Consider the following 11,003-nt stretch of genomic DNA (forward strand, 5'->3'; position numbering starts at 1 on the left):
TGGTTTATCTTTGACTACTGGCAAATTTTGTCAGAATCGTTTTGGTTGGACAAGGAAGAAGACTGATGAAGTATTTTTACCTGTAATGAAGCAGCTCAATGCTCAACAAGTACGTCTGAAATGAACAGCAGGAAGTGTTTTATTCCAGTAAATTGTTTTGTTTTCTAGTGGTATTTGTGCATTAGGTACTCTACAGTTGACCTAGGGTTTCTATGCTTCAATTGATAATCATTTTCACTTCTAAATCAGTAGTTTCTACATTCAAGTCTTGTTTATAGGTTTCTAGGATAAACTGGCACTGCCTTTTGGATGTGGTTCTAAATGGTCAGACATAGAAGATTCATAGAACAGGGAAGTTAATTCTCTCACCAGCATTAATCTCCTAGTTGGCATTCAACAAAATATATTATCTGGCTGTTTGTAGAAGCTCGGTTATTTAACAATGGGTGCTGTGTTTTCTACGTCAGAACAATGAAAAGTATTACCTTGACTGTGAAGTGCATTGGACTTGTCAAGTTTGTCAAAAGTGTTTCATAAATTCAATGAAGTTGAGTACTGTAATTAGTGAGGCTGCAAAGCTTTGTCATTTGAGTTTTAGGCTACGTCCACACTACGCCGGATAATTTTGAAAACAAAGCTTTTTCTCTTCGTTTTGACCCTCTGTCCACAGTGAAATGGCATTTTCATCCCCTGAAAACAGAGCTTTTCTAAAACACTCTCCAGAATGTGTAAATTTGAAAACAATTGTTCAGCGTTGGAGTGTGGACGGGGTAAACGGAGGTATCTGAAAACGCTGTCATGACAACACCACAACAACAATGCTCTTTCTGTTTCTGCTTGGCACTGCGCAAGCACTGCCAGACGGCTGTTATAACGCGCAGTCATTGTTAACGGCGTGAGAGTTAAATTGTAAAGTGAGCCTTTTTGACTAGATCCCCTAAATTGATTTCATTGAGTCTATCTTTAAGAATATTAATGTCAGAAACACTGCGCAGGTCTGGCGGCAGAAGATTCCAATCTCTTGTTGATCTTGGGTAGAGGACGGCTTCATGTGTGTGTTGTTTACTTTATTGTCTACGTTAATAGTTTGTTTGGAATTAAACATCTCCACGTTCTCCACTGCTCTGCTGACTTTGTAGTCGTTTGTAACTCGCAGAAACAGTTCGACTTCATTGTCTGTCTAAATGAAGAAGTCCGGTCTGATTTTTCGAGTGGAGGTTTTCTTTGTATTCCTCGAAGACATTATTGAAAACTTTCTTTCGCTGTTGTTGTTGGTACTCTAGTTTTTGACTAATAGAAATAGCACAACGCCGCCACAGAAACGTAAATAGTATACCGTTTCCTCTTCGCTTGTTTTCTGTAGATGTGTCTGCGCATGCCCAGTAGGAGTAGATTCGCCCAAATATCCGTTTTAGTGTGAACAGAGATATTTTGAAAAATACGTAGTGTGGACGCCTGTCGTTTTTACTCGAAACCGGCGTTTTCAAAATTATCCGGTCTAGTGTGGACGTAGCGTTAGTTTCAAATCCAGGAATGATGAATAAGGCCCCTTTTCTCTCAGGGACTCTGAAGTAAATGAGATTTACTTATTTTTGTTTATTTATTGAGAAACGGTGAGTAATAGGCCTTTCATCCCTTCAAGCCATGCTGCCCAACAACCCCGTTTACAATGACCAATTAAGCTACTAACTGGTACAGTGAGAGGAAACCAGATCACCAGGGAAAAACACACACATTCCATGGGGAGGATCTATAGGCTCCTTACAGAAGATGTCAGAATTGAACTCCAAACTCTGGCATCCTAAGCTGTAATAGCGTCACTCTAACTGCTATGCTACCATGGCACCCAATAAGATTCTTTTGACTGGGAAAATAATTTCCCACAGGGTTCATTTGAAAAACATTTCATTTTGTGAAAAAAAAATTGATGTCAATTCTTTTCTTTGGCATTTGACATATTGGACCATATTAAGTTGACTGTCCTTGCAGGACTGTCAGTCAGGATGAAGGGTCTCGGCCTGAAAAGTCGACTGCACCTCTTCCTACAGATGCTGCCTGGCCTGCTGCGTTCACCAGCAACTTTGATGTGTGAGGCCAATAATTGTTAATTTACTCTTAGAACCCTTTTTAAACAATGGAACAACATGAGCAATACGCCAATCCTCTGGTACCATCCCCGTTTCTAATGACATTTGAAATATTTCTGTTAGAGCCCCTGCTATTTCCACACTAACTTCCCTCAAGGTCCTAGGGAATATCCTGTCAGGACCCAGAGACTTATCCACTTTTATATTCCTTAACAGCACCAGTACTTCCTCTTCTTTAATCATCATAGTTTCCACTAACTACCCTACTTGTTACCCTTACCTTACACAATTCAATATCCTTCTCCTTAGTGAATACCGAAGAAAAGGAATTGTTCAAAATCTCCCCCATTTCTTTTGGCTCCGCACATAGCCGTCCACGCTGATTCTCTAAGGGACCAATTTTATCCCTCACTATCCTTTTGCTATTAATATAACTGTAGAAACCCTTTGGATTTATTTTCACCTTACTTGCCAAAGCAACCTCATATCTTCTTTTAGCTTTTCTAATTTCTTTCTTAAGATTCTTTTTACATTCTTTATATTCCTCGAGCACCTCATTTACTCCAAGCTGCCTATATTTATTGTAGATCTCTCTGTTTTTGGGAACCAAGTTTCCAATATCCCTTGAAAACCATGGCTCTCTCAAACTTTTAATCTTTCCTTTCAACCTAACAGGAACATAAAGATTCTGTACCCTCAAGATTTCACCTTTAAATGACCTCCATTTCTCTATTACATCCTTCCCATAAAATAAATTGTCCCAATCCACTCCTTCTAAATCCTTTTGCATCTCCTCAAAGTTAGCCTTTCTCCAATCAAAAATCTCAACCCTGGGTCCAGTGCTATCCGTCTCCATAATTATATTGAGACATTGTGATCACTGGACCCAAAGTGCTCCCCAGCACATACCTCCGTCACCTGACCTTTCTCATTCCCTAACTGGAGATCCAACACTGCCCCTTCTGTAGTTGGTACCTCTGTGTATCGCTGCAAAAAACTATCTTGCACACATTTTACAAACTCCAAACCATCCAGCCCTTTTACAGAATGGGTTTCCCAGTCTATGTGTGGAAAATTAAAATCTCCCACAATCACAACCTTGTGCTTACTACAAATATCTGCCATCTCCTTACAAATTTGCTCCTCCAATTCTCGCTCCCCATTAGGTGGTGTATAATACACCCCTATAAGAGTTACTACACCTTTCCCATTCCTCAATTCCACCCAAATAGCCTCCCTAGATGAGTCCTCTAATCTATCTTGCCAAAGCACCGCTGTAATATTTTCTCTGACAAGCAATGCAACACCTCCCCCTCTTGCCCCTCTGATTCTATCACACCTGAAGCAACGAAATCCAGGGATATTTAGTTGCCAATCACACCCCTCCTGCAACCATGTTTCACTAATAGCTACAACATCATATTTCCAGGTATCAATCCATGCTCTAAGCTCATCCACCTTTCTTACAATGCTCGTAGCATTAAAATAGATGCATTTAAGAAACTCTCCACCTCTTGCTGTCTGTTTATCCCTGATGGTGCAGACAACTTTGTTATCTTTTTCTTCCTTCTCCCCGACATCTTCGGTCTGAGTGCTCCCGTTCTCTGTCCCCTGCCTATCCTCCCTCACATACTGTCTAGTAGCTTTCTCTATTTGTGAACTAACCTCCTCTCTCCTAGTCTCTTCAATTTGATTCCCAACCCCCAACCATTCTAGTTTAAAGTCTCCCCAGTAGCCTTCGCAAACCTCCACCAGGATATTGGTCCCCCTAGGATACAAGTGCAACCTGTCCTTTTTGTACAGATCACACCTGCGCCAAAAGAGGTCCCAATGATCCAGAAACTTGAGTTCCTGCCCCCGCTCCAATTCCTCAGCCACGCATTTATCCTCCACCTCATTCCATTCCTACTCTCACTGTCGCATGGCACAGGCAGTAATCCTGAGATTACTACCGTTGCGGTCCTTCTCAACTCCCTTCCTAACTCCCTATATTCTCCTTTCAGGACCTCTTCTCTTTTCCTACCTATGTCGTTGGTACCTATATGTACCACGGCCTCTTGCTGCTCACCCTCCCACTTCAGGATATCTTGGACGCGATCAGAAACATCCCGGACCCTGGCACCAGGGAGGCAAACTACCATCCGGGTCTCTGGACTGCATCCACAGAATCGCCTATCTGACCCCCTAACTATCAAGTCCCCTATTAGTACTGCCCTCCTCTTCCTTTCCCTACCCTTCTGAGCTACAGGGCCAGACTCTGTGCCGGAGGCACGGCCACTGTTGCTTCCCCCAGGTAAGCTGTTTTTCTCCCCGTCCCCCCCCCAACAGTACTCAAACAGGAGTAGTTATTGTCAAGGGGCACAGTCACTGGGGTACTCTCTAGTACCTGACACTTCACCGTGACCCACTTGTCTGCTTCCCGTGGCCCCAGTGTAACCACCTGCCTGTAACTCCTCTCTATCAACTCCCCACTCTCCCTGACCAGACGAAGGTCATCGAGCTGCAGCTCCAGTTCCCTAACACGGTCCTTTAGGAGCTGCAGCTCGGCACACCTAGTGCAGATGTGGACATCTGGGAGGCTATGAAACTCCAGGACCTCCCATATCCGACACTGAGAACAGCAAGCTGCCCTCACACTCATACTTCCCCCTTTTCTCAAATAACAGGGAAAATTGAAAACCAAACCTACTTTGCTTCGCCCGTTTCCGCCTAAGCCCATTGAGCCAAAGCCCTTAAGCCTTCACTCTGCTCCCGGCTCACCCCACAGCCTGCAAAATGGCGCTGCCCGCTGTATACGGCTGTGTTCCTTTTAAATCTTCCGCGCTTCACTGCCTGACGTCACATGCCTACGCAGTCCCGCCTCTCTTAACTCCGATGAGAAAAAGAAAAAGTCAAAATGGCTTTCGCAGCACTCCTGCTCCGATTCTCAGACTTCCTTCTCTGAACTCTGGTCTGATGAAGACCAGAATTATGCGCTGATAGCTCCAATTGAAAGTGAAACAGATGGCTTTGTCAATAGCTTACCACCCCCTCCCTAGCAATGATGGCCTTGCCCTTTCAGAAGTGTGTCCTTCATCCCATCCCACCTTCTCTGCAATTTACACCTATCTTGTTTTTATCACTCTCCTAATAAAGGACTGTGTACTCTTCTTGATTTATGTTTCTCTCTTTTTATACGCAAATTCTGTCTGACATGCTCAGTGCTAGAGGCAGGTACAATTACACCATTTAAAAGATATTTGTATATTGGGTAGGAAAGTCTGAGAGGGATGTGGAGCTTAACGCAGGGAAATGGGGTTACCTTAAATTGGTACCTTGATCGACATGGAATGAGTTGGGCTGAAGAAACTGTTTTCCAGCAGTTTAACTCTGGGTCTGCCCTCTAGTTTTTAACATTTCTTTGACTATCTACCTCATTTATACCTCTCATAATTTACATAACTCTATCCAGGTTTGCCCAACATCCTGGTGAATCTCTTCTGCATCCTCTCCAAAGCCTCCCATTTTTTCTTAATCTGAAGAGCAGAACTGCAGTCCTCCAAATGAGACCTAAATAAACTTTATACAGCTACAACATGACTTGCCAACTTTTATACTTCCTGTCCCAACTGAGAAAGGCAAGTGTGCCATATGCTCTCTTGATTACCTTATTCACTTGCGTTTCCGCTTTCAGGAAGATATGGACTTGTACTCCAAGGGACAAAGGGACTCCCTTCAAAGGGACATGCCATTTTCTGTACTTCTCTTGCATTTGACCTCCCAAAATGCATCAACTCACATGTTCAGGTTAAACTCCATTTGCCATTTCTCCATCCAAACTTCCTGCTGATTCTAACATATCCTTTGACTACCTTCCTTGCTACCCACAACTTCTTCAATGCTCACTGCCTGCAAACTTACCAATCTAACCATCCACATTTTCATTAAAATCCTTTAAGAACACCATTCTTCACAGACAACCAGTCATAAAAACATACCTCCAACCCTACCATATCCCTTTTGAATCCAGCCTATCAACCCACTGTCAATCCCAAATGGCTTAATCTTCTGGACCAACCTACAGTAAGGGACCTTGATAAATGTTTCACTACAATCCATGCAGACATTCATTGCCCTACTCTTTTTCAATTATCTTTGTTGCCTCAGAAAGCTTGAATGTGTGAGACAGAACCTTGCCTGCACAAAGCCATTCTTTTCCACATTCAAGTCAGTCCTATTCCTAAGAATCTTAAATAATTTCCCTATCACTGTTGTATGACTCACCGGCCCATAGTTTCATGCATTATCCCTGTTAAGGATATTAGTTATTCTTCCAGCTTCTAGCTAAAAAGAATACAAAAATCTCTTTCAGTTCTCCAACAATCTCTTCCCTTGCCTCCTTCAGTATCCCTGGGAATTTAGCCCTCCTAATTCCCTGTTTAAGTTCTCTCCTGCTTTCTATATATTCCTCAGGGGCTAGTCTGATTTCTGCTTCCTAAGTCTTGCGTACACTTGTTCCCTTTTTGATTAAACGTACAATATCATTTGTTATCCATGGCTCCCAACTTGCATGCCAACCTGAATTCTAACCAGCAGGCCTTTAAACGACTCCCACATAACATAAAGACGTGGAAGTCAGCAGATGCTGGAAATCCAAAGCAGCGCGCACGAAATGCTGACTTGCTGTGTTCCTCCACAATTTTGTGTGTCCCAGATATCATGCATATGGATTTACTGCCAAACAGCTACTCCCAATCTACTTCTCCCAGTTTCTGCCTAACATGGTTGTAATTCGCCTTCTCCCAATTAACGCATTTTCACCTGAGAACTAGTCTTATCCTTATCCATAAATATGTTAAAACTTATGGAATTTGATCACTACAAACCCCCCCCCCCCACAGCATAAACACACCGGATTTTCAATCACAATGTACAATGTGTAGTACAGATAGTTGGACTATCCGCATGTTGTTTCAAGAAACGCTCCTGAATGTGCCTAACAAATTCCGCTCTATCTAAGCCTCGGGGGCTAAGGAAGTCTTAGTCAATGTTGGGGAAGTTAAAATCACCCATTACGCAAACATTGTTTTTGTTTCTTTCCATGATTAGTCTATATATATCTGTTCCTCTATCTCCTGCTAGCTGTTTGGGGGTGTCTATCGGGCCAAGTAAGTTTTTCTGTCTCAAGATGAGCTCTACCCATTTGACCTTGCTGGATGACTCCTCCGAAGTATCAGTAGCATTCTCCCTAATGAGTAATGCAGCTTCCTTACCTCTTTACATCCTTTTCAGTGATGTGTGAACCATCTAAGCCCTGCATTGTTGAGCTGCCAAGTTGTTGTAATGGCTACAAAACCACAGTGCCAGGTACTAATCCAGGCCATAAGCTCATCTATTTAGAGCCTGAATTCCTTGCATTAAAATAAATACAATCAGTCCTGCCATGCTCATTAATTTGGCTCTGCCTGTTTTTCCTATTAGACTTGCTTGTTTGAATCTCTGTACTCTCCTCAATCTGTCCACTTGTTGGCCTACTGCTCTAGTGATTTCATACATTAAAATCCTCTTACATAGCCTAACAAACCTCTCTGCAAGGATACTGCAGATCCTCCAGTTAGGATGCAACCCTTCTCTCTTGTACAGGTCCCACTTGCCAAAGGAGAGAGTTTAATGATTAATCATTTTTCTTTTCTATATTCATTTTGTCACAAAGCCAGTTATAAGATTACTACAAGCACCATTGCTGATTTTAACTTCTAGTTTTGTGAACTATTGTAACCATTTAATTTATTTTGCAGTCACAACCACGTATTGATACCTTCTTCAGAGTGGAACAGTATGAGAAACAAACAATAAAAAGCCAAAGGCTTCGCAGAGCTGTGACTTGTATGTTGAGAAAAGAAGAAGAAACTTCAACAGAGGGACATGTAACTGCTGATATACCAGAGGGGACTGCTAACTCAGCAGAAAAGGCTCAGGAAGTTGCCTTGGGAACCAAAAGTAAATTTAGCAATTCCCAATTAAAATGCAGAAAGAGAAAGCAGCCAAAGCAATCTCCAGATCAGCCATCCGGAGGAGGTTTCATTGGACCAATTAATCTCTCCGAAGAGTCAAGCCATTCTGGAGATGATGAGTCTGAATTTATGTCAAAAAAATACCCTAAAACAATGAGTTTTGTTAGAAAAACGCCAGAAGAGCAGATGAAAAATCAAAAAGATAAAACTGCCCATAGGAGTGGTAGCTCAAGTGAGGAGAATGAAGATGATAATTGTATGGTGACAGCTAAACCTGTGTTTGTACATAGAGGAAGGATGAAAGGACTTAAAACAAAGCAAAGAATGAAATTAAAGAAATAATTATTCGCCATTACAGCACCCTTTTCTGTACTGGTAAATAGATATTGGCTTGAAATACCTATTTGTGTTTCAGCAGGATGAAATTTGAAGGCTTGTCTCTTTCAAAATTTGTTAATTCAAGGTTAAATCCCATTGCTGTCTATTAGAGGCCCAAAGTTCTGATTATCCAACTTGCAAGCAATTTACAGTTGGAATAAATTGAATGTATGCTTGTCATGTGAAATATTGCTTGAAAAACTTTTAAAGTTCTTAAGTTATCTGAAGTTTTGGTTCAAAGCTGCTACTTTGAATGATTTATCATGTTTCAGTGTAAAAAAAATCAACTATTTTACTATGCATGGTAGATTAAAGGCATTTTTAAAGACATCACGATTATGTGCAACAGAAGATAACCTGGAAAACCATGTGAATATGTTGTATTGATTAAATGTATACCATAAAATGGTGACTTGTACAAATCAACCCACAACTGCTTCTGTTTATAGGAAAGTACATTACTGTGATCTTCAAAGTATCTGGGACAAAGCTACTGCCAAAATTTATTTAAGCCATAGATCAGGTTGCACATTAACTAATCCACTGATACTTTTTAGACACTCTTGTGTTTTGAAACTTCTGGGTATGGTCACATTCTACAGATTAATTTACAAATGTGAACTATTGTGGAACTTATCTCTGTAGTTGGTTATGTTTTTTTAGAAATTGGAAAATGTTTGAAAATAGAAACATTTGTGAATGCAAACAATATGTTTCCAAAACTTCTGACAGATTTGATATGCCAGTGACAACTGCCAGAGGGACTAATTGGTTCTTGTAGCAGAATAGTAATAAATTATGGCTAATTTAGAAGTCTCATCTATTCATTTTGCTCCATACCTGCTGATGGATCATTTTGTATAAATTGTTGCACTTTGATGTTGAGGAATAAATGCAATCAAAATATTTGGTAGAAAATGGCAAAGAGGTTTTACAAATCTCTCCTTTGATTTGATTTGTGGAAATTATTTTTTTCAGGTCTATTTGCAAGTTGTATTTTTCATATGAATTGTCTTGCATATTCGCTTCCTCTTTCCTTTTGCTAACTCCTTATTGCCCACACGACTCACTCCTGGTTTTATCTGTTTATAAGGTGAGATAGTTAATGGGTCTTGCAATTATTCTTGACTGACAGAGTGCTGACAGGCTATTCAGTTCCTCTCAAGCAGTCCTAATGGATTAGAACATGCTTGCAAAATACACACACTATTTGCATTCAAATGGTAAAGTGGTAATTTCTTTCAGGGAGCAGATCTGCAAGTAAGTATAGATTGTCAAAGGTTCCAATCTTGAGTTACATTACTTTGCACTTGTTGCATTTCCTTGTCCATCTTGCCATTCATAAACACTCCAGTGATGGAATTCATAATTAGTATAAATGCATATTAACAATTTAATTTTTGGCAGATCAGAACATACTGATTATTTTAAACCAATGATTTCAATAGATAACCTCTGGCTACGTGCAGAGCGCAATTCTGACTTCGGTACCTGTACCTTACAACATTCATTAGAAAGCAGCAAAGAAACTATTGGATAAGTAAATACAGGTAAATAGTTTTTAAAAATCTTAATGTTGCTAATACATTTCAACACTTCTAATCCGGATGCGAGGGGTGTTGAGCTGATTTGAAGATCTTATGCGCAGCTTCAGGCTGGACGACGGAATCTACGTCCACATGGTGGCTTCGTCCTAGTGCAAGATATGATTCTGTACACTGTTTAGACAACTTAAACGCCAGCCCAGATCAGAGGCAAGAGCCAATTTTGCTTGCTCTCCACTTGTGGTTAAGATGTCGCTACTGAGCGTGTGCAACAGGTTCTAATAGTTGAAAAGATGATAAGGTATAGGAGCAGAAGTGGGCCATTCAGCCCATCCAGTCTGCTCTGCCATTCAATCATGGGGCTGATCCAGTTCTTCCAGTCATCCCCACTCCGTGTCTTCTTCCCATACCCTTTGATGCCCCGGCTAATGGAGAACATATCTATTTCTGCCTTAAATGTGCCCAATGACTTGGCTTCCACAGCCAATTTCACAGGTTTACCTCCCTCTGACTAAAGTAATTTCTTGGCATCTCTGTTCTAAATGGACATCCTTCAATCCGGTAGCCGTGCCCTCTTGTCCTAGACTCCCCTACCATGGGAAATAACTTTGCCATATCTAATCTGTTAAGGCCTTTTGACATTTGGAATGTTTCTATGACATCCCCCTCATTCTCCTAAACTCCAGGGAATACAGCCCAAGAGCTGCCAGACTTTATTCATACAGCAACTGTTTCATTCCTGGAATCATTCTTGTGAATCTCATCTAGACCCTCTCCAATGTCAGTATATCCTTCCTAAAATAAGGAGCCCAAAACTGCACACAATATTCCAAGTGTGGTCTCACGAGTGCCTTATAAAACCTCAACATCACACCACTGCCCTTATATTCTATACCTCTAGAAATGAATGCCAACATTTCATTCGGCTTCTACACAACCGACTCAACCTGGAGGTTAACCTTTAGGGTATCCTGCACAAGGACTCCCAAGTCCCTTTGCAT

The 11,003-nt window shown here is 41.2% G+C and overlaps 1 protein-coding gene across 1 annotated transcript in view; it reads left to right on the plus strand.

The window, feature by feature from the left end:
* Positions 1 to 9,271, plus strand: part of ercc5 (excision repair cross-complementation group 5) — a 136,495-nt gene extending 127,224 nt beyond the window's left edge. The window contains exons 25-26 of the mRNA XM_072264580.1: positions 24 to 109; positions 7,865 to 9,271. Coding sequence (XP_072120681.1) covers positions 24 to 109; positions 7,865 to 8,422 — 644 coding nt within the window. The 3' untranslated portion in view covers positions 8,423 to 9,271. The remainder of the gene's footprint in view (positions 1 to 23; positions 110 to 7,864) is intronic.
* Positions 9,272 to 11,003: the final 1,732 nt, after the last annotated feature.

This window comes from Mobula birostris, chromosome 7 (assembly GCF_030028105.1).
Source record: "Mobula birostris isolate sMobBir1 chromosome 7, sMobBir1.hap1, whole genome shotgun sequence".
Taxonomy (NCBI): domain Eukaryota; kingdom Metazoa; phylum Chordata; class Chondrichthyes; order Myliobatiformes; family Myliobatidae; genus Mobula; species Mobula birostris.